At 37.1% G+C, this 22,790-nt stretch overlaps 4 protein-coding genes across 7 annotated transcripts in view; 2 read left to right on the top strand and 2 right to left on the bottom strand.

Moving 5' to 3' along the window:
* Positions 1–973: 973 nt before the first annotated feature.
* On the bottom strand, positions 974–4,081 carry pcmtl (l-isoaspartyl protein carboxyl methyltransferase, like). 3 transcript variants are annotated; one of them, XM_061062236.1, is made up of 9 exons: positions 4,026–4,081; positions 3,536–3,721; positions 2,898–3,002; positions 2,780–2,811; positions 2,584–2,688; positions 2,367–2,487; positions 2,173–2,258; positions 1,892–2,061; positions 974–1,661 (listed from the first exon to the last, which is right to left on the bottom strand). In XM_061062236.1, exons 2-9 carry the CDS (start codon positions 3,651–3,653, stop codon positions 1,625–1,627), a joined length of 774 nt encoding a protein of 257 aa, XP_060918219.1. In that variant the 5' UTR covers positions 3,654–3,721; positions 4,026–4,081; the 3' UTR covers positions 974–1,624. The 3 variants fall into 3 exon arrangements, with proteins under 3 accessions (XP_060918219.1, XP_060918221.1, XP_060918220.1); XM_061062238.1 differs by having other exon boundaries at positions 974–1,697; positions 4,026–4,078; XM_061062237.1 differs by having other exon boundaries at positions 3,987–4,043.
* Positions 4,082–4,186: 105 nt separating this feature from the next.
* Positions 4,187–6,554, top strand: ccdc32 (coiled-coil domain containing 32). 2 transcript variants are annotated; one of them, XM_061062240.1, is made up of 4 exons: positions 4,187–4,326; positions 4,494–4,781; positions 5,528–5,681; positions 5,789–6,554. In XM_061062240.1, exons 2-4 carry the CDS (start codon positions 4,541–4,543, stop codon positions 5,982–5,984), a joined length of 591 nt encoding a protein of 196 aa, XP_060918223.1. In that variant the 5' UTR covers positions 4,187–4,326; positions 4,494–4,540; the 3' UTR covers positions 5,985–6,554. The 2 variants fall into 2 exon arrangements, with proteins under 2 accessions (XP_060918223.1, XP_060918222.1); XM_061062239.1 differs by having other exon boundaries at positions 4,190–4,338; positions 4,540–4,781.
* A 3,029-nt stretch (positions 6,555–9,583) lies between these two features.
* prlh2r (prolactin releasing hormone 2 receptor) lies at positions 9,584–13,133 on the top strand. The gene is made up of 3 exons (XM_061063485.1): positions 9,584–9,690; positions 10,748–11,589; positions 12,528–13,133. Exons 2-3 carry the CDS (start codon positions 10,750–10,752, stop codon positions 12,852–12,854), a joined length of 1,167 nt encoding a protein of 388 aa, XP_060919468.1. The 5' UTR covers positions 9,584–9,690; positions 10,748–10,749; the 3' UTR covers positions 12,855–13,133.
* A 5,327-nt stretch (positions 13,134–18,460) lies between these two features.
* bahd1 (bromo adjacent homology domain containing 1) overlaps positions 18,461–22,790 on the bottom strand; it is a 34,482-nt gene continuing 30,152 nt past the window's right edge. The window contains exon 7 of the mRNA XM_061062602.1: positions 18,461–22,729. Within this exon, the coding sequence (XP_060918585.1) occupies positions 22,537–22,729 (193 nt within the window). The 3' untranslated portion in view covers positions 18,461–22,536. The remainder of the gene's footprint in view (positions 22,730–22,790) is intronic.

Raw genomic sequence — 22,790 nt, 5'->3', positions numbered from 1 at the left:
TCGCCACCAACCGCTTGATAGCGTGTATTGAGTGTGACCCTTCATGTGGCTGACACAATAGTGATGACATCAGAGGATGCAATTTCAATGCTGGTCTTAATTTGATTTTTTTTTTTTTTACTTTCCTAGGGTCATCGGGTCAAATTGGCCTGTTTTAAAATGTAAACATCAAGGAAAAGTATGTTAAAATTATTTTTCTCTATGAAACTTCTTCTGCTTGGTTTATTTACTGTACTAAACATGTGATATGAAAATGGTTCATTTAATGCATTTGATACGGATAATGAATGTTGGATAAACCACACAAATTGTTGCATCGTTAATGGGAAATGAACTAGTTAACCATTAGTTAATGGATAGATAGTGAGTAACTTATCATCCAATTTTATAGAGTAGCTTTTGATTACCTAAGAGAATGAAGTGAGGCATCATACTGGGTAGTTACTCAGTACAACAAAACCCTTCTTTTATCTGACTGAAATACACAAAACTAAATACAAAACATTGATTGAATTTTTAGTAATGCAGTTAGTAATGAAGAACACGCTAAGATTAGTAGGATTTTTTGGGTTTATAACTACTTGAAATGTAAATGGTTGAAAGTGAGCTGGATCAAATTGACCCGAAGACCATGGATGTGACTAAACGAGACCCTACGAAGGTTAATGTGATAAGTATGGGCTTAACTTGTGGTAATAAAAAAACGGCTGACTATGCATCTACCCTTGCTGAATAACTTTAAAAAATCTAAATAATCTTAAAAGAACATTTTAAGTGGATATTTTTGCCAGTAGGCCTGTTTTCATTAACCCTTGGTATGTTTTTCAAAATTAACACTTTTGTTTTTTTGTTTTGTTTCGATTAATTGAAACTGCGTGAGTTTTGTATTTAAAAATTATATTTCTTCCTGGTCCCCACTGTTGTTGGTCCTGATCTAGATGATTTGACATTAATGAGGGGGGATGCAATAAGCCATTGGTTCATTGGGTTTTATTAATAAATCATACAGTTGTACACATAATGATACATTAGTTTCAAAATGTTAGTTTTCTCAATTGATAATTTTTGGCACAATGCCTCATCTTCTCTACAGTACAGTGCATTACCCTACATAGATAGTATAAGAAACCAGTAAGGAACCTCTCACCAAAAAATATATTACTTTGTTAATTTGCTGTAGTTTCATTATTATTCCATGGCTTTACCTTGTCTTTATGAGTAACTGTAATTAAAAATAACCAAATCAATCCTTTAAGATTACACAAATACAAAACATTTTTTATCTTTCATCAGAATTTCCAAACATCCTGAAAAAAAAAGGTACTTTAGCTTTTTCAAGCTATAACTGCATTTCCCTAACTTCTGAACATTAGCGACTTACCCATGAATTATATAAAGAAGTCAGTAAAATCTTACACAACCTGTCTTCTACTTTATCCTTATAGCGCCTGAGTTGACTCAAAGCATTCTGGGTCATCAGTCCAGCCATGGTTACTCATTCAGTCACTGACTGTTCTAGCACTCCTGGAAGACAATCTGGTCAGGCAAACAGATCGAGATCCTCCTTTTATGTTGCCAAGTGACAACCAAGTGGGACTGGGGCTCAGTCAAACCACAAGAAGCGCTACGGCGCCCCAGAGATGCAGCACCAACGCCACCTCCTGCAGGGGCAACCACACTGCAGTCAGAGCTCACCTCTGGCAAGAGAAAAAAGGATGGCAATGGATAAAATCATATTTCTGGATGTTTCTCATGACTGATTTTATAACTTATTAGATTCAAGAAGAACCTAATCGAGTTAGAGTTAAAACATTATGTGCAGCTTTTTATTGTTAAATGACTTTGGTTTCATTCACTGTTGTAGTATAAAAAGTTATGATTTCTTTTATACCCAGGCCACTGACGCCGCTTGTCAGTAAGGGGGACATAAATCACTCCCATCAAAGCTTTCTTGAGGAATGTCCCATCACTCTGCCGGTCGTACTGTTCAAGCACCTGACTGCCACCATCAGGGCCCACTGGGAGCACCAACCGGCCACCAGGCTTCAGCTGCTCCAAGAGCTTTTAAAAGAGAAAGCAGATAACACAGACTCAATCTGAATGTAGCTGTTCAACTTTATTATTTCTGCTATGTTATTTTCCTACAACAGGTAAAGCCACACGTGTCCTTACAGATTTCGGAACAGTAGCTGCAGCTGCACCAACATGAATGGCATCAAATGGTGCGCCCTCTGGGTAGCCAAGCCTTCCATCTCCCACTGGTGACAGATGTAGAAAAGATGTTGTTTAGTGTCCTTACTTGAATGATGTTAACAACAAAATTTGTACACCCTAAGGTTTTTTTTTATTTTTTATTTTTTACTCACAGACAAGTTTGACACGTCCAGAGGTGAGCAGCTCTGGGTCATCTGCTTGCACATTTTTTATTGACATTTGAACCAGTTCGTCGATATGTTCAATGCCGACCACTCTACCACTGGGCCCTGTCTGCAAACAAGAGAAAAATTAATGTATTGCACTCAGCCACATCATGTCAATATTACTTGTAGGGGAAGTGTTAGGCAATGTTTTTGTATAACGTACCATCCTTGCAAAGCAGGCAGTGAGATATCCACTTCCTGAGCCTACATCTAGTGCCGACGCCCCTTCAGTTAGTTTGTCACTTAACAGCTCCAAAGCATGAGCATGCTGTCAAACCAGCACAGAGGAAATCTAGCTAGTCATTTGTAAACAAGATTAAATGTGGATCATAAAGTGTAACAGTGAAATGTTTACTCACCATGTGTGGTGCACTGATGGTTGCCCTGAAGCCTGTAATAATAACAAATAAACGTGTTACTGTACTGATAAGAAATGTGTGTATCTAAGTGTTTACAAGGATCGACTGAAATGAATACCTATCGACTGAGGAGAGTCTGCATAAGGATAGTCTCTGGAGTAGATCCCTCTGTCTGTAGCCAGCATTGCATTAAACACTTGGTCGTTACGGATCACCCCATGATCTTGAAGAAAAAGCAGGAGGCAAATACACTAATATGTCATTTTAAACGTGTGCAGGGTGATTGCTGTCTCCACATTGATTTTATGTTTCCTGATGCTTTAAGGGTCAAAATATGAGAATAAACAGATAATATCGAGTCAGTGCATAAAGGTAGATTGTATCTAAATTAATTAATCATATTTTGTGAATTCTAATATTGTGATACAGCTCGAATAGAGTTTAAAACCGGCAATATAGTTCAGCATTATATACTTTTCAAATTTCCTACATCCATGTTCTTTCAAATATCCAGTGTCATTTTTTAGCACTATTTCCTGATATTGATAATTGTAAATAGATGTATTAATACTATACATTTTCTTGTCATTATTTCTCTTAATTCTGGGTAACTTTTCCTTATAGTTTTCGGATTTAAGTCGCCAAAGGATGGCTTCCTTTTTTAGGGAAGAATCTCCCTACTTTAATTTAATTTGAATTCATTTCAGTCCTTGTTCATTCATGCCAAACTCATGACCCTTGTTAATAGTGCAGTACCCCTCAGCCTGCTGATGAGCTCTGGATGTGTTTTGCCACTGGACATCCACGCCATGGTGCGGGACAGCAGCAAACCCATAGGGACAGCCACTACTGCGAGGCGCAGCGCTGCTCGCATCTCCTACAAAAGGATCTCACTGCAGTGTCATGATCATCACATCACGGCGCTTTGCATGCCTGAACAGCCTACATGACAAAATCACACACAAATGTAATATTCTTTTAGCAGTATTGCTGCATCCTCTGGGTTGCAATAATCTATAATGACATGCAAAATGACCTGAATGTGGCAAAAGCATGTCACACACATCAAACTGAGCATGGCATTGAGCCAGCGAGCAGCTACAGTCACGCAGTTTACGTCTACGCGAATAAGTTAACGTTAAAGCAGATAACTGACTTACACTATTTCCAAAAACCAGCGTCAGTTCTTGAAACAGTAATTACTCACGAAAAACAAACGGAACAGCGGTCAGGAAAGGTTGTTTACCTTAGTAGTTCATCACCCCCCCGTCCCTTTCAGCTGAGACAAACTTCCGGGCTCCCCTCTTCGGCAAGCCCCAAGCACCTGACCAATCAGAAGCTGAGTCTTAAAAGCTGACGCGTCATCCAATCGCATCGCAATTCATTTTGACGGGCGTTGATAAGGTCCAATCACATGACAGTAAATAGGGAAGTGGTCCAACGCTCGTCTCAGATTGTGGATCCTGAACACAGTTAGCTAACAAGGTTAATCTTTCTATTCATACATTTAAGGAAATAACGACTAACCTTTGAAGGATTTTAGACAGGTAAGGCATTTTGTCACGTCAACCCGTCTATATAACTCTTTAAATGCATAGTGACAGACAACATTTTTGCTAAAGCATGTTGATGTAAATCAGTTTTTGCATAGTCTTCTTTGTATTGCCCTGTGCATGCCTGTGTTAAGGTTTTCTGTAACAAGTCTTTGTCACAGGCTGATGTGGATTTATATCTGCTCTAACTCAGCCACTGCAGACCAGAATGATTGAAGATTTCGAGAGTCATGAGGTCCGGTCCAGCGGAGATCTGTGGTCCGAAATCTGTTCAGGTCTACCCAATGGGCGAGCAGAAGCAATCCCGGAAAACAACAACACGGAGTTCAAAGACTCATTCCAGCCAGCCGCACCAGTCAATGGACAATGTAACGGGACGAATACCAGCAGCTCTTCTGCTGCCAAATGGGAACCCATGGAGGATTCTGAGATGTACATAGCCAGTTTAGGTACAAACCACCAATCCAGCCTGTTGTAGGTCTTTTATTACACTGTGTTCCACCCACCTGGTTATTCTAGCATCCATCACACACCCTTCTTGCTTTAGTTTTCCAATTCCTTCACAGTGAAACACTTTTGCACAACTCCTTTCAAGTACGCCACACTTCATTTGCCAATTTTTTTTCCTCACCTGGGATTTATTCAAGGTTGTTTCAGTTTCCACATACATACTTTATCAGCATGTCACCGTTTTAAGACCATGACAGGGGTTTGTTTTTTGTAAGTGGTTTTAACTGAATATCCATGTCTTGGTCTTGACTCACATAAAATCAGTTCATGATGGCTTAAGTACTTTTGTTATATATAAATAGGACCATATATACATAGGCATATGGTCTTATTTAATTGGATTTAACGAGAGGATTTTTACAATTACTTTTCAGCTACAGTTAATTGTTCATTATAAAGGCTTTACATTTTTTTTTTTAAAAGTCTTATAATGAAATCAATCCTATAACAACAACCCCACATTCCAAGTTGGTGATTTGGAAATAGCCAGTATCATGTGGGAGAAATGGCAATGTTCATTTTAAGATATAAGTTCATTTTGACTTGGCCCGCAAAGTTCTGCATCCTGCTCTGTGTGCTTTCATGGCACACATAGTCACGGTTAGCTCTCAACCTACCTTTCATTCAAAGGTCAACAAACAAAATCAAGACGCAATATTCTGTATTTTCTGTCTACAATTTGCAGAGACCCGCCTAAAGAAACTAAAGGGCCAGTCCAGTGACGTGACCTCCAGGGACATGTTGCGCTCCTTATCTCAAGCGAAGAAGGAATGTTGGGACAGATTTCTGCACGACGCTCAGACGTCAGAGCTCTTCCAAGGAGGAGACATGGATGAGAGGTGAGATAGAGTTTATTAAACATCTTTACTTCTGATGTTGCAGGAATAATAATTATAACCATAATCATAATAATACCTTTGATTACTTGTGTACCTCCCTTCCCCAGTGCAATTGACAACTTCAAAAGGTGGCTGATTCCTGAGAAAGTGGCCATCAGCGCAGAAGAGCTGGAGTATCTCCTGCGGCCGTCTCAGAACAAGGACATGGTTGATGTAAACCAAACACAGAACGACGAGGATGAAGACGCAGAGGCTGCAAGACAAAACACAGAGGAAGATGATGCTCACAGCCCAGATAAATGAACGTGGTAGTAATAGCAACACTAAAAGAATTAATTCTGTGATCATTCAGTAGGGCTGACTTGTTAAATCTCTTTCTCATTTTGAGTGTCATTATGTATAGCAGTGTTTCGGCCCCAGCTTTTGTTAACCGTGGTCAATGAAACCATTACAGCCTGTCATCATTCTCAGTATCCCTGGCAACGGAGTGTTAAGTACTTATTAACCCCATGTGTTTTTTCCCCTCAACCAAATCACTCCACGAAATAACAAGTGACAATTTTACATTAGACTGTTTGTCTGGTAGAAGTAGAATTATAATGAAGCCTATTATGACTCCACCCACAGTGTCTGCTATGAGACTCTTTATTTACATTTAATGAAGGACCACATGCAGCAGTGTTGTATATTAGACTCTGATGACTTCAGCAACATATTATCTTTCAGAGACATGATTTTTCTTCTTTTTTTTTTTAAATTGTGACATCCAAGGCAGGATTATATCCCTGAAAATATTGTAGCATATCTATTTTTACCATGTTGATATTACACGTGAAGTTTTACCTGTGTTTCAATAAAAAGACGTAAAGTTCATCCTCAGGTTTCTGCTCGTAAGCTGCATCAAGCATGCTCTGATATTAAGCTTGATATTTAAACTGCAATTCAAATTTAGCATATTTTCAGATGCAGAATTGTGTGTGCTCTCTGAGAGCAGTGACCGGTTGTTACTGTGTCAGGTTATAAGTATATAAAGTTCCCCCCTGTTGTCCTCTTTCCTGACTGCAGGAACAGGTACATGGCAGCAAAGAAACAGATTTTATTCGTACATAATGTGTCAAAACTTTTAAGTTGGCAGTCTTCAATTCAGTTTTCAGACCAAAACAAACAAATCTAAAATAAGTAATTAAGAATTTACACGAGTAAAATGATTCCAAACTCCGCTTGGGATGCGAAACCAAACATGTTAAACAACGTCATACAGTCATATTATTCAATGTACAGTGTTTGAAGTATTTGGAATTGCACCAGGAAATGACTATATTTAATGGCATTATCAGAAATGTAGGACCCAATGTTTTCAAAGGTTGGATCACTGCAAACAAGGCTGACAAAAAAATGTTAAACACTGTTTGGCACAATGCTATACAGTGCAACTGCACATCAACATGAATCCTCCAAATTGAGCATGAATTTTAATCAAAGCCTCTCGAACAGTTTTAGCAAAAACACAACCTACACACAAAACCTTCACAATGACAGGATTTACTGAAGGTCTTATTGGAAGTAGCTACACTTATATTTATAGCTATATTCATACATTTGAATACAGCAACATTAAAAAATGAGAAAATCTTACTGAATAATGTTAACCTGAATGACAGGAAACATGTCTTCATTCATTTGGGGTTAAACATTTGGGAACACCCAGATTAACCTGCTGCCTATTTAATAGGACTCTGAGGATTAATTAAATTCAAACATTAAGAAAATTGCTTTTTCTCATTTCTCTTTCAATTGAATCATAAAATCTGCCAATTATTTTTGACATAAAGTGGATTTTATTTAAGTTCTTCTGAAGGAAAACACACATCAACGCTGAGTTGTAAACTTACACTCACTCATGTACACACACTCACACTGACACTCACACACAAAACTGCATACCAGTGACTTTCTCACAAGGGATTTTTAGTTCTCAACATGGATATGATTTTTGGTGTGGGGTTTCCTGTGATTCACAATTTACAACAACTTGTAAACCAGGAAGATGGCGTAATGCATATCCACCCTGCCGTGGTACTTCTGGCTCCAAAAACAATATAGCAAAACCAGTACGCAGAAATGTAGGCTTCAGTGGTCCTATTTACATTGTGATCATTTACACTGTGAGATTTTTTCATTGTCAACTGCACACCATTTGTTAACTGTTTTGCAGCAAAACACCAAGCCAGGTTGAAGGAACACTGTAGAGGCACAGGTAGGCCTATAGAGCCTTGAGGAACAAGAGTTGACCAACATTTGTGGAATGAACTGGAGACTAAATACACATGGGTTAATCAGACACAGGTGTGATATATCAGAACGAGGTTTTAACAACAATGGAAGGGCACACAATTTCAACACAAATGCAGGAAGTGCAGCTACACAAGTATACACAGAATTACAAAATAAAACAGGAATGGTGTCAGTTGCCCCGTAAAATCAGACTAAACAATTTTCAGGTAGCAAAGCCTAGGCAAAGTTTTACAGTGAGTGTAAGCCAGTTAAAAGGAAGCAGGAGGATCGTTTTCTCTTGAGAAATGTATTTCATCATGATGTTTAGATGTCATATAACTGGGGAATAACATTCCCTATATTACATTTTTATACACAATTACAGAGCAACTGTTTGTGTAAGACGTAAGCTAACCTGAGCTAATAAAGAGGACACTTCTAAATGCTGCTTTGAGAGATCTGAGTACTTAACAAATATCAATATCAAAAGAGGTTATGACATGAGTGCTGAAACATTTCAGAAATTATTGCAACTTTTTTTAAAACAAAAGAAGAATGCCTGTCATAAATAACATCAATACTCTAAAAGAGGTAATACCTCCATAGCTTATAGAACACTTGTATGTGACCATGTTACAAACACACACAAAATACTTCAATTCAAATTAGTTGCCCGTAGAGATTTAAATTATAAATCAATCAAAATAATTTTTCTAAAGATCCTTCATATCATCTAGGTCATCCTTGCCATGGATATTCATTATTTTTACAATTAGCCCCCTGCCCCTTCAAGTAGTCTGATGCTAATGAGTTTTGTCCTAGATCACCCTCTGAAGACACTTGTTTGATAAAACACACAGTGACACTGGACATTTGGTACCTCTGACAACAATACATTTCCAATGAGTTTATGTGTCATGAATATTTAACATGTTTATTGAGGGAGAAAGATCATGGTTTTTCCCTTGATTGTTCAATTTCTGCTCCGTTCCCTCAAATTCACTTCTGGGTTTGCTTTTCCAGAAAGTAGCCTGATTGTCAAGAACTCAGCTTGAATATGGAAATCAGTGTTGGCAATGATTATGAAAGGTTTGGGCACAGACTGTTCAAGATGAAAAAAAAAATGTTTTCCCTTGGTTGCTAGTTCACATTGTCACATTTGACATTCAGTGCTCAGCTGACTTGTATATGTTACAGTCCAGATTTAGGAGAAAAAATATATGATTTAGTGTGCTAGGTTCATACTTAATGGACTGTATAAAGCACTCACATGTTCAAATTCCCAACAGGAACATTATAGATGTTTCATATCAGATTCAAAATACCATAGGTCATTATAAATTCACTACGTATGACCTGAGAGGCACGAAAGATCTCAAATGGACTGTCAGTAGATTATCATGATTGTTCTCCAGGGTTGAGTCTGAAAAGACAATAATTCATTTTTTCTCTGTGGGTTGATGACTCACTTACGTGTACTGTTTGCTGTGTATTTGTGTCGTGTGTCATGTGTGTATGTGTGTGTGTGTGTGAGAGAGAGAGAGAGAGGGAGAGAGAGATAGAGAGAGAGAGAGAGAGAGATGGAAGGAGCTCACCTCTCTATTCTGACATCTTAGCCGGCTGCAGTGAAGAGGTGAGGCTGCACAACAGTTGGACTCTCTATGGATAAAAGAGACACAACGGTGCTGAACTGTCCAAGACTTTAAAGAAAATGTTTGACTGACAGCTCACAGAGGTATTGTTTCATTCAATTTACACTTCATTTTTCTTTTTCATGTACTCTGGCGACTGTTAAAATTACATTTTATCATTCCGTAGATGACATATGGAAGTTTAATATTAAGATTGAGTTATGTTTTGCGAATCAAGAGCTTAAAACGCTGCTTAAGATTTTGTCTTAAAGCAATATTCATAACCACATGTAAATTATACGCAAAGCAATGCACTGTCAATCTGTTCAAGTCAATAACACAGTGACATATTGAAGCACGAGAAAAGAAACCATTAGCTTATTTTTTCTAATCACTCTTATTAAGTCACAATTGAAACAGAGCTCCTTGGAAGATTCAGACAGTTTAAGAAGAGTCCAGTATGGAAAAATGTTGAGGTGATCAAGACGTCTAGAATCTAAAGTAGGTCATTTAAAATGACTGAATCATACTCTGTCTGTGGCATTAACAGATTGATGCTTTTCCTTTTCTTTAAATCCAATTAGAATTTTGGCAAAATCTGTTTGATGTATATTTATTTAAATATCATACTGTTCGTATGATTTGCTGAATTTTCAAGAATTAATCTAGCCAATGTGTTATTTGTATCATATTCCAATTTTAGCTGAAAATACAATGTGTGGTTTGTGTTGATGCATAATTAAGTGACAGCCGTTCTGAGACAGCTTTCCAAAGCTTCAGATGGGATAAATCAGCAATCATGCTTATTGTGACGCTGTTGCATGACATCTGACTCCACAGTGCCAGTATGTATTATTGCTAAGCAGTATCTGGGATCAAGTATGTCAATGAGGACTACCTGTACAGATGTTTTGGCAGATGATAGACGACAATCTTCAATCAGACTTTGAAGATATTATTCCTGCTGTAAATGGAAAGGACAAACAAACCTCAAAATTGATTGTTGATAGCTCTTTTGTTCCATAAAGAAATTGTTCAGTACTTTATGAAAATATATGTAGCAAATGATGGCGTTAAATGAGAAATATCCTAAAAGTCAAATACTTATCAGGGTTCGGGAATTTTATCAAAATTGTTCATTTTCCATTCTAGTTTCTGCAGCTATGGACTTGGAGAAGTCATCAAACAGCTCCTGGGAGAACTCTTCATCACCCTTCATTCCCACCCCTCCATTCTCTGCCCCTTCCTTCTCCGGCCTGGATCTCCTGTACGAACTGAAACTCGTCTTCCTACCTCTCTACTCAACCGTGGTCTTGGTCGCCTGCTCCGGTAACCTCCTCCTGCTCTTCCTCATCTGGCACAACAAGAAAAGACACAACACCACAAACTTCCTCATCAGCAACCTGGCGCTTGTTGACCTGGTCATGTGCGTCTTTTGTGTCCCTCTGACAGCGTCATACGCCTTCGACAGGCGTGGATGGGTGTTTGGAGGCCGCATGTGTCATTTTGTGACTGTCATGCAGTCTGCGGCGGTCTATGCAGCCGTCCTGTCCCTCATGGCCATTGCAGTGGATCGGTACGTGGTTGTGGCTTATCCAATCCGCAAAAGAGCGGGGTGTCACTTCTGTTTGGGTCTGGTGCTCTTGATCTGGCTCTCCTCTCTGGCTTTGTCCACACCTACAGCTCTTCACATCGTATACCTGGACCTGAGGACAGCAGGGTTGCAGATGGCCGTGTGTGAGGAGTTCTGGGATGGCGAGGAGCAAGGCCGCGTCATCTACTCCTGTTTCCTTCTCTTCTTCTCCTACTTTGTCCCACTGGCTGCCGTCTCCATCTCCTACTGTGCTATATCCTTTCAGCTGAAACAGAGGACCGCCTCAGGTTTAACAGCGTGTCCAGAGCTCAGATCAGCTAGGTCTTTGTGGAGCAGGCGGAGGAGGAAAACCTTCCTCCTGCTGCTGGTCTCCGTCCTCGGTTTCGCCTTCTCCTGGCTCCCCTTACAGGTACAGGAAAAAGGTGAAAGAGACACTGTAGCATATCCCTTCGAGGATGTTCAGAAACCTGAACTGATGGTTTTAACATTCATCATTTATCCCCAAACCAACATAAAGCAGGTAACACAACACACAGAAATAGTAAAAAAAAAAAAACAACATTTGAGCTAAACCAGCGTACTACTGCTAGTTAGTAGTTATTACTTTAATTAAAAACGTGTTTAAACACAAGTAATATTTAAACATTACAATACAAATTCGACGGAAACAAACCTTATTTGAGGAAATATTTTACTCCTTGACTTTTCATTTGACCTTTTTTCCTCACTTGGGTTATTTCTCTTGTGTTCAACCATAAGTTATTTTAGTGTCATTTCAAAATAAAGGCTTGTCTAACAGAAAATATCGCAACATAGCCTTTAGGCAGTGAATAAACAAATTAAAGGGATCACAAATTACAGTCTTTTCTTTCAAGCTAAAACAATAAGTGATGATTTAAAAAAAAAAAAAGTGATGACCTGCTTCTTATCAGCGATAATTGTGAAAATGCACTCTGGTGCTGGTAGCCAATTAGCATAGCTTCGCATGAACACTGGAAACAGAGGGAAATAGCTAGTCTTACTTTGGTTTCAAATATGCTAGTAATGTCCTTTGTCTAAGTCAAAGCCTAAGTATGTTGGATTTTGGGTTTTGTGTATCAAGTAGACTATATACGTAATGTTTTGTTCTAGTTGGTTGTTTAAAAAAACAAACAAACATATATGCTAGCTGTTTCCCCTTTTCAGTTTTGGCATTGGCTAAGCTACGCTAATTGCGGCATATTGTACATTTGTATTTGCCTGCAGATAAATGTCAGCATTCTCATTGTTTCTAAGATAATTACGTATAAAATATATTTTATTGACTTTTTGATGAAATGCTTTTCATAACAGAATTTCATTTTGCAGGTGGTGAATCTCATCCGTGACCTGGACACAGACTTCTCCATCTTGGGTAAAAATTACGTGAACATCATCCAGGTGTCAAGTCACCTGTTGGCCATGAGCTCTGCCTGCTACAACCCTTTTATTTATGCCTCGCTGCATGAAAAGTGCTTGTCCTGCCTGTGTAACCACTTCATGTCCCGGCGGAGAAGCAAAGGAAAGGACAGGGGTCAAGGGTCAAGCGTTCTGACGATGTCTCACAGAGTGCAGCGCCTTCACACCTCTACCTTTGTGACAGATTTGCCAGGAGGTGTTACAAATAACTTAGGTCCTCAAGATAACTACGATTAGAAAGTGTGTTTTTACGGGCGACTGTGGCTCAGTTGGTAGTCGGTTGTCTCTCAACTGGAAGGTCGGGGGTTCAATCCCCAGCTCCTGCAACCACATGTCTGAAGTGTCCTGTGCAAGACGCTTAACCTGAAGTTGCTCCTGCTGCTTCATCAGCGGCGTATGAATGTGTACAGATGAGATGAGTTACTTCTGATGATCACTACACAGAAACCTGTGTCATCAGTGTATGAATAGGTGTGACCTGCAGTGAAAAAGCACTTTTGAGTAGTCAGAACACAAGATAAGCGCTCAAGTCTATTTACCATTTAGCTTGATTGGATTAAAATCATCCTAAATTTTGCAGGGTATCCATTTCTATTCACAATTTCATGTTACTTTTAATTGGCCTTAATACGAAAAGACAAATAGAACTGGAGGTAAATTAAGTCAAAACAAACTCTTGTCATCTGGAAGAGAGAAGAGAGTTGAGGAGTTGAGCAGTGTATATGGTATGTGTTGAATATTTTGATGTTGAACAATGTTGTGGTGTGAGAGGTTAGAGTTTGTGTAATGATTATGTTTTAGCGGTAGTTGAACCCTGGCCGGGGTTTTGGGGTTGGTTTGAGCGTTTGATTTGATTAGGGGGTAGGATGGAGGGACAGGCGAAGCTATTATTTTTCTCTTCTTTGGCCGGGTCCTGAGGAAAGAGTAATATATAAAAAAAAAATAAAAGGGGAAACAGGGATAACAATAATAATAATAATATATAATACTAATGATGATGATATGTCTTATGATGGAATGGAAGTAACATGTAGCCAAAAACTTTGGAAGAAGGGAAAAACAATTTAAAAAACAAAACAAAAAATCAATCAAATAAAGAATAAACAGATAAAAAGTTTGCATGATGGTGTTTTGAAATTTAACAGATGATGTGATGCCTGATGTATATCGAAAGGAATAAAGGGAATAACATTATAAATCAAAATAATTGTAAGAATAGAAAAAAAACTAAGTTGTAGTAGTGAATAAAGAAAAAAGAAAAATAAGAGAGGAGAAAAATAAAAAAATAAAACAAAAACAAACAAAAAGAGCAAAAATAAATAAATGAATAATGATTTAAATGACAAGAAAAATATAAAATACTATGTTTCATATCTAATAATGATAATAATAAAATTAAGTAATAAAAAAATTCAACAAAAGAATAAGTGTGTATGTCGCAGTTCAAGAAAGATGAGAGAGACCATTGATGTATTATCATCCACGGAAGTCACAAAAAATAAAAAATAGATAATAAAAAAACAAGGACGAGATTCAACAATGTAATAATAATGATTATAATAATAATGATTATAATAATACTAATTAGAGATGACAAAACTCTTAAACTCACACAGAGGGTTTACAGCTGGATTTTGTCACATTCTTTTTTTTTTTTTAAAGATTTATTTTTGGGCTTTTTTGTGCCTTTAATGGAGAGATAGGACAGTGGATAGAGTCGGAAATCAGGGAGAGCGAGTGGGGAACGACAAGCGGGAAAAGAGCCACAGGTGGTTTTCGATCCTGTGCTGCCAGCTTGGAGGACTACAGCCTCCATACATGGGGCACGCACACTAACCACTGCACCACCAGCGCCTCGATTTTGTCACATTCTTAATAACCAAAAAATAACCATGAAATCATTAGCATGACTTGTGTTTGGTATAATTTCTTAATGTATGTGCATTCATGTACAAAACGTCAAATAAGCACTGAAAAAGCATTTGAAATGTAAAAAACATTGAGATCTTATTGGCCAAAAACTGCGAGAAAAGTTACTTTTTTTTTTCATTAAACTGCTGTTTATATTTCTGTTATTGTGAATATGAAATACTTTATATAAACTCATGGCATGTTTTTGTAAAGAGTCATTTTAATTTCCTTATCTTATTGTTTATTTGCCCTGCGTTTGCACCTCTACTGGTATAGCATAAGGAGGATTATATGTTCCTATTACATTATGATATTTAATCTATTTAATGTCAGTCTTTCTGCTCTTGCTGTGACATTTGATAAGTCCAAGCAGTATGTTCAGTGTATTTTATGTCAATTTTACATGGTGAGAAAGAAAAAGATTGTGCTGTTTAATGTGATGTGAATAATATTAAAGAGCAAACAAACCATCTTTGATGAATGAAGGAATATAAAGTTTATGGCTTTGTAGTATCATGCACTGATTTTAAAAAAGTAAAAAAAAATGCAAATTATGATGACTTGTTGATATTTTAAAATACTTTACTGTGAACAACGTTCTGCTTCAGTTTAAAAAATGTACTCATTGCTAGCAATCATTTTACAAACCATATAATGTTGCTGTGAGAACGTGTGTCTTTCATTTTTCTAAAATGTTTTAATGCCCATATTGTCCTCACTTGACATCAAACACTGGTTGCACAATAAAGCATCAACAGCTCAGAGTGAGCAGTTTGGTGAGTAACCAACCTTTGCAAGGTTTATTCACATTTTCTGACTCGTAAGTCTCCCTTAACTGTCTTGAACTAAGCTATTAAAGAGCCATGTGACATACTTCTAATCTAATACATGCTAGAGTTCTTTTCATCTGAAAATATTGTTTAGAATTACAATGAAGAGACACTCAAGAGAAACAAAACAAAACCAATTTTACAGTTTACAAGAGTATCTCTTAGCTAGAGCCATTAATATGGAATAATATCCATTAACATAAACTTACAACCTTAGAATAATTCATCTATTACTTTTGCAATTATATCAGAATAGATGACCATTATTCAAGATGAACATTTCATTGAAAAATGTGTAATAGTTGCCGATGGAGTTGATTTTCCAGCCATGAAGTGGAGGTATGGATGTGCTGCAGTATGAAATAAACAAAAGGTGATAAGGATACACTTGTGAGCTGAAACCTCTGCTAATGATGTCATTACATGGACCACATGCAATATCTGGTATGCTAATCTTACATGCAATTAATCCTCTGGGGACGTCCTTTGTAAAAATGCAAATATGAGCAGGCTTAGCAAAGTCTTTAAATGCAAATGTTAGTGCTGTTGATACAGTAAGCATGTAAATTGAGGTGTATGAATACAGGAGAGGTGATGGTTTTACTCTGAAGATGCTTGACCATAATGCATATGTAATATATGCAGAAAAACAATATGAAGCAATTCTTAGAAGAAAATTGTGTTGGTCTCAAGTGAACCGCCGTCAACATTTATTCATGAAAACCTGAGTTAGGGCCGTTGTCAACATTTTGAGTTGATAAAAAGTTAATTAAACGACTGAAAAACGGGAGAAAACTAGAAGATACACCTGAAAGCGTGGAGATTTCATCGTGTTTTAATTACATACTTTTGCAGGAAGAAAGAAATCCTGTGGTCTTACACTATAAAAAAAATAGTTATAACTTAAAGAAGTTAGTGTCCAGGCTGCCTTAAAATTTTAAGTTAACTCCCCCTGTTGCATATATCGCCGCTTGGCCGAAATTGGGGGAAAATCGCGATATATACAAAAGACCCCCCCCCATTAAAGTATTTTTAATTTTTGATTTCAAGTCAAAATAAATTGATAGACCATTTTGCCTTAACTAGATAATGTCACAGGAACTGAAATGTGAAAAAAGGTTGTGTTAACTTTAAACTTTATTAAAGTACAACTGACTTGATAAATTGTATTTCTTTGGAATAATCACATTTATCTCTTTTTAAGTTCAGTTAACTTAAAACTTTAAGTTCAGCCCGGACACTTTTTAAAATTATAACTAGTTTTATTTTAGAGTGTATGTCATCCTGAAGCTGTGACCACATTAGACCTTCCAAATATGTCTTGTAGGTTGAAAGTTAAAATGCTGACTCTGCAAAAGAAATCTAACCAAAATCAGTTTGAGTTTCCCAGAGAATTTTCCCCTCCCATGCTTATATGTTTTATCACTCAGGTTATTCAGCGGAACTTCCTCCAAATTTCAATTGAAGGTTCCAAAAAAATTCTCTTAAGTTTCAGAAAAAGTTCATTTGAAAAGTCACAATTTCCCCTTGAAATGTCCTGGAGACTTCCAAGAGATTTAAATTTAGATGTTTGTAAATCTTAGGAAGTTTAGGAAAATTCCCATTGATATATCCCAGCATTTTTCTATTAATTTAATTCTTTTAGTATTAATTATAAGTTTTGAAAAATGTCACTGGAAAATTCCTAAAAGTTATCAAAAATGTCCGAAAGTGTCAAGAAAGTTTTCAAAAATACAAAAAAAGTAAAACAAAATCTTCTACAACAGATCCCAGAACGTTTGAGAAGATGTCCTTAATATTATGAAAAATTAAGTAAACCTAAAAAGGCGTTTTGCTTTTCAGCAAGACGGTTTACAGGCTTCAAACCCAAGACCGTTCTTTTCCCTGTGTCCCTTGAATGATCTGGCTTTCAGAAATTGAAGTCAGGACAATTATTTTTCTGTACAATGTATTCAGTTCATTATGGTATACCAAAATCATTGTCAAGACTTCAATTCAAAGCAGCGTCCAGGGTTCGAAGCCTGAACCATCTTGCTGTGAGGTAGCAGTCTCAACAATTATTTTGAAAGATTCTTTGGTTTTAATCAGTCCTAATGAATCCATGTCTTTTTTTTTTTATAGCCTATTGCAGATTTCAAAATCATTCAGACCATATTTTTTTTTTTTTTTTTACTTGTTACATTGACTTTATAGTATTTACAAATGTCATGTAGCAACTCAGAAATGTAGTAGAATATATTATTTTTTAATATATAATAAGAACCCCTATAAGAAATTATCTGAAGGCCATCTTCTAACATTTAAATGTTATTTGTGGTACATTCTTTAACCCTATAACCAAGCTTGTATAACACATTGTTAATTGAAGCAGATGAACTCTGACATTTACTGTAACTATACATTCTTGCTCTTATAGATGCAAATGATTGGCATGCATCTGTTTTTAAACCTCTTAACCTGGTTGAGTAGTGTCAGGGGTCTCATACATATTCAACAGAGCTGATTGCTGAAGTTACGTGATTTACAATGTCTTTGAGAATGCTCTAACTTGTTTTTCTTCTAATGTTATACGCAACGTAACAGATGCATGTAGAGACAAAGAGGGCAAGACAATGGCAATATAATTATTATTATGTATATTCCGAAAATTCAGATTATTTTGATGCAGTAGAAAGATAATCATAAATAATTATACAGCCCAGTTAGAACACCCCACCCACCCTTAACTCAGAATAATCATTCTGATATACATTTAAAGGCCAGAAAAAGTGAGAAGTGATTGATTGAATAGATTTTGTCACGGTTACAGTTAAACACCTTAACAAACTAAATTAAGTGTTTTTACATTGACACAATTATTCTGCAAGCCTATTAAGTAATTTTGACAGATTTTTTTGTCCCGAATGTTGGGTGTTAAATTTCATAAAATATTAAGACACTCTGAGTGCTATGATCACAGTGATTATCATATCTGATCAAGCAGTCAGATTTTCGTATTTTGGTTGAGTGAGCCATCATGTGGGCAACAGTCAGTACTACAGCTCTAATCTTTAAAGAGTATTTGCCAGTTTAATTTGACATAAAAAAAACTTCAACACATGCTCAAACTCATATATTATTTATTACAATTAAATATTTTTCTTATATTACAGAGGTCAATTTGAAACCATACAAATATTCTGTGCTGTGATTAATATTTCCAAGATATTTCCAAAAATGCCATGCAAAGAATATGAACAGAAATTCACATCAGAAGAACCAGAGTTTAGGTTTTTGTACACCTTGGGGATAATGAAATACTTCTTCAAATACTCCTACCTACCCTGTCACTTTTTGGTGCAAACATTTCTTTGTGGTGATTACAGATAAGAATGGTGTCATCTGAGAAAAAAAAAAAGGAAAGGCATTTGGAAGGTGGGTAAAAATGACAGCTACCGCTCGTCCTTCTCTTCATGGAAAAAACTTGGAATTAAGACGGGTTAAGGGGAACAGGCACAGAGGACCAATTAAGACATAATTATCACACATCTTGATTAAACATAATTAGTCTGCTGAAGGGTTCCTGAAGCCATAATCTGTACCGTGTAAACACCCACTGGGGTTTTCAATTTCAGAACCAAATCATAGCAAATGTACCTATTCCATATTCTGCTTTATTTTATTGTGCTGTGTGGGCTTTACTGCCGTTTCTTGACAATCATTTGCAGAAATGATTCTGTCAGAAAATTGTTTATCTGGTACAAATTGCCTTTGGTTGGTTTAAAAAAAAGCAGGATGAAAAGGCAGGGTCTATTTTTCTTTTTTTTTTTAAAGTCAAATATGAATTCTTAGTAAACTGTGAATTCTGTTTTTTTCTAGGCTTAAACATAAAGTCACAGCTCCCTTTATAAAGGGGCGTAGGGCAGAAGTAGGCAGGATGTGATCAGTTTCGTATGAAATTCCACCCCAAGTCTATGTTTTAACAACAAGGTTTTCACCATTGTGCTTGTGAAGTGGATCTCAGTAGTTTGAAGGTCCTAAACATCTTAAGTACTGCTTCAATCATTACTTCTTTTTACTGTCCATCCAAATAGCAACATTATTGAGTATCTTGTCATTCGACCAAAATGTGGTTAAGGGCACCATCTCAATTTTTCTGAAGCCAACCTCCTTGGAGCACTGCAAGATTGTGGTGTCAGGTACATTTTGGCAAAGAAAAAGATAAAAGTTTGAAACATCAGTATTCAGGTGGACACTTAATCGGAGGATAATGATTTTATATTTTATGCAACTCAATATTTTGGTAAGTACATCAATAACTTTTTTTTAAATGACAGCAGACAATTAGCTTAGCTTAGCATAAAGACTAAGAGACCGAGAGCAACAGCTGTTGTAAGTTGCTACTTTTTAAATGTGTTTTTCTTTTTTACTTGTAAAGGTTCTGGAAGGTAAAAGTTTTTTTGTTTTCAGTCAGAGCTATGCTTGCTGTTACCGCTTGCCGTCCTTATGCTAAGCTAATCTAACCTGGAGCTAGCTGTTGCGTCACACTGTATATCACAACGTTATCAATCTGCTTGTTTAACTCTTAACAGTAAAGTAAACTGCCGTTTCTCACAGACTGTCGAATGCTTTGAGTTGTATAATAAAGATCTTTAACATTTCTAGCTAACGTGTACAGACCTTGGTCAAAATGATTGTGTTGCCTTCCAGATCCCATAAGATCACATGAAGGTGATGAAACTGAGAGGCATCTCAAGCATTTAGGAATCACAATCAGCAGACTAAAAAGCTTCATTTCCCCAGGCTGTATTGGTACACATTTCTAAATGAAAGGCTGGGAATGTTCTCTAAGGCAGCAAGATAAAGGGCACAGGCTTGTGGCAAGGTGAGTTTAAATCATTATAGCATTCAGCATTTAAAGGTATAGAGGCAAAGCATCATCATCTGAAGAGAATTGAAAGGATAATGACAGGAAGCTGGGAAGGGTGAAGGTACATTTTGGTCCTGCAGGTTAAGCATCTCTGTTCACATGTTCACAGGTGTCCGTCAAAATGTAACTGAGATTCCTCAAAATACTCCAAATCCTCAAATCCATCTTGAGGATTTCAAGATCTTAATACAGCATTGAGTGGGTCTGAATTGGGTAAGCACGCTCTATCAGTCACAGAAATACTATTGCAAATGACTCACACTTTCATCTGAGACAGTGTAGCTAAAAGGAGATACATTTTTAACCTTTAAATTTAGGAATGAACGCCACTCATCTAAAACTCTATTCTTTAAAATCATCTTTTGAAAATAAATTATGTTTTCATCTCAGTACAGAAATAAATACTTATCTTCTCTCAAACGTAGGAATGAATCATCATCACTGATCTAAATGCTACACTCAATACATTACTCACCATCTCATCGGTGAACAAACAAGAATATAAGTGACTAACTGATGCCATCTGCTAAAAACAGACACTCATCCAGGAAAATAAAAGCAAATATACAGTCAGCTAAGACCAGAGTCAAATCACACATCTGGCAAACAGCTTTTGACAAAAGTAAAATACTCTCAATAATTGGCATAACAAAAATCCCCTCAATGCAACTGGACATCTCCACACTGCGACATCAAGCAGACTGAACTGTGCTTTCTTTGTAGAGTGCGCTTCTGTTGTACATTAAAAACATCCCCACAGATGCTGATTTTTAGAGCAACAAATATAACATGAAAGCTGAAATTATCCGAGAAACCCACAAGAGGTGTAACTAAAGAATTTCTACATTTCATAGTCTTCCGTGTTATTAATGAGAGTGGTTTAAAAAAAAAAAATGAATTTCATCTTTCTGATCTAAGCACTGTGTTCAGGATCTATTCCACCACAGTATGCTTCAAATGGCTATTCAATAATATAAGATGGGTTTGCTTATTTGCTTAACTTTCAAGATTCTGATGAGATGACCAATAGCGCTCTGTCTGATTAACATGGAACTGGAGTGGATTTGGTATCAGGATCGGCCTCCAATACTGCTATAAAAAAGGGGTATTGGATATCAGCTATTCAAAAATCAACTCTATATACCATGTCCAATTATCTCACTCAAAAATCAACTGGTGTCAGGTGACATAAACATAACACAGTACATTCTATGCTGTCTCCAACTCTAAGTCAAAACTAGCAAAAAAATGTCAACTTGTCAGTGTTTTCCACCAATATTGTGTTTGTTACCAGACTAGTTTCAAAGTGGTTCTAGGTTCTGTCAAATTCTCAAAGTCTAATTATCCAAATCAATATCAGAAAAAAAGAAAAAGGTTTCAGAAGATTTCTAAACTGGAGTCGGCGGCGAGTTAGCATAGCATAGCATTAAGTATGGAAACAAAAGGAAACGACTAGCCTTGCCCAGTCCAAAGCCAATAGACAACAGCTAGCCTAGGGAAACATCTTTCTTGATTCAGTCAATACCAAGGCTAGCTTTCCACCTTTTCCAGTCTTTATGCTAAGCTAAGCTAACCAAACAGCTGGTAGTGGCTTCATATTTATGGTACAGACATGGGAGTGGTATTGATCTTCTCATCTTACTCAGGGCAAGGAAGTGAAATTCTCCAAATGCCAAACGTCTTACTACTGAAAATTTGAGAGAAATATTATAATAAATGTGATGATGTCCTCAGCCACTGAGACATTTTCGTCCGTCTTCTCTTCTAAATGACCAAAGGGGCGCAATACCTATATACCTCAAATTTTTCTTCAACCATAACATTTCATTGTGACACATTATGCATCTGAAATCTGTCACTCAAACAGTGACGTAATCAACATGTAACATCAACCTCTGTTCATATCTATCAAATGTCACATTTCTAAGAGCTACAGTAGCGTTTTCTACAGCAGAGTAGGTTCAAGGTTTTTCACACAGCTGCTACGACACCAGAGAGCCATGTATGACACAATCCATTTACACAGCCATAGCAATCCTTTCACAATATGTCAGACCGTTACTCTCACTAAATAAATGTGTGGCATGGAAGTGTGAAAAACGAATTCCAAACAAAAAAATGAGTTGATCTATAAATCCTTCATCATAAACGTCCAGTTCCTCTCACACAGGCAGCAGATCGGTTTGTAGTTAATTGAAGTTGTGGAGGATGTAACCGGAGTAACATCATCTCACATCCCATCGTAATCTGTGTCATGTCCTGTCAGATGCTACTGCAGGTTTTTGAGGAGGCGTCCGTAGCGAAAGTCATAGACGTGTCGACAGAAATACACCAGCTCTGGGTCGACATCATCGGGCACACAGTGGTGGGTGGGCATGGCATTACCAACGATGGGTGGCACCAGGAGGGAGGCGGCGCTGTCACGTACACCCTCCCTACGGCGTTTTACCAAGGCACAAAATCTAGACGAAGCACAAAAACAGAACGTCAGACTGAATTGCCTACCTGCTTGTTCAGAAGAAC

This window comes from Labrus mixtus, chromosome 18 (genome assembly GCF_963584025.1).
Source record: "Labrus mixtus chromosome 18, fLabMix1.1, whole genome shotgun sequence".
NCBI classification, from domain to species: Eukaryota; Metazoa; Chordata; class Actinopteri; order Labriformes; family Labridae; genus Labrus; species Labrus mixtus.
The sequence above is the reverse complement of the archived record's forward strand: the minus strand, read 5'-3'. Positions and strand labels throughout refer to the sequence as shown.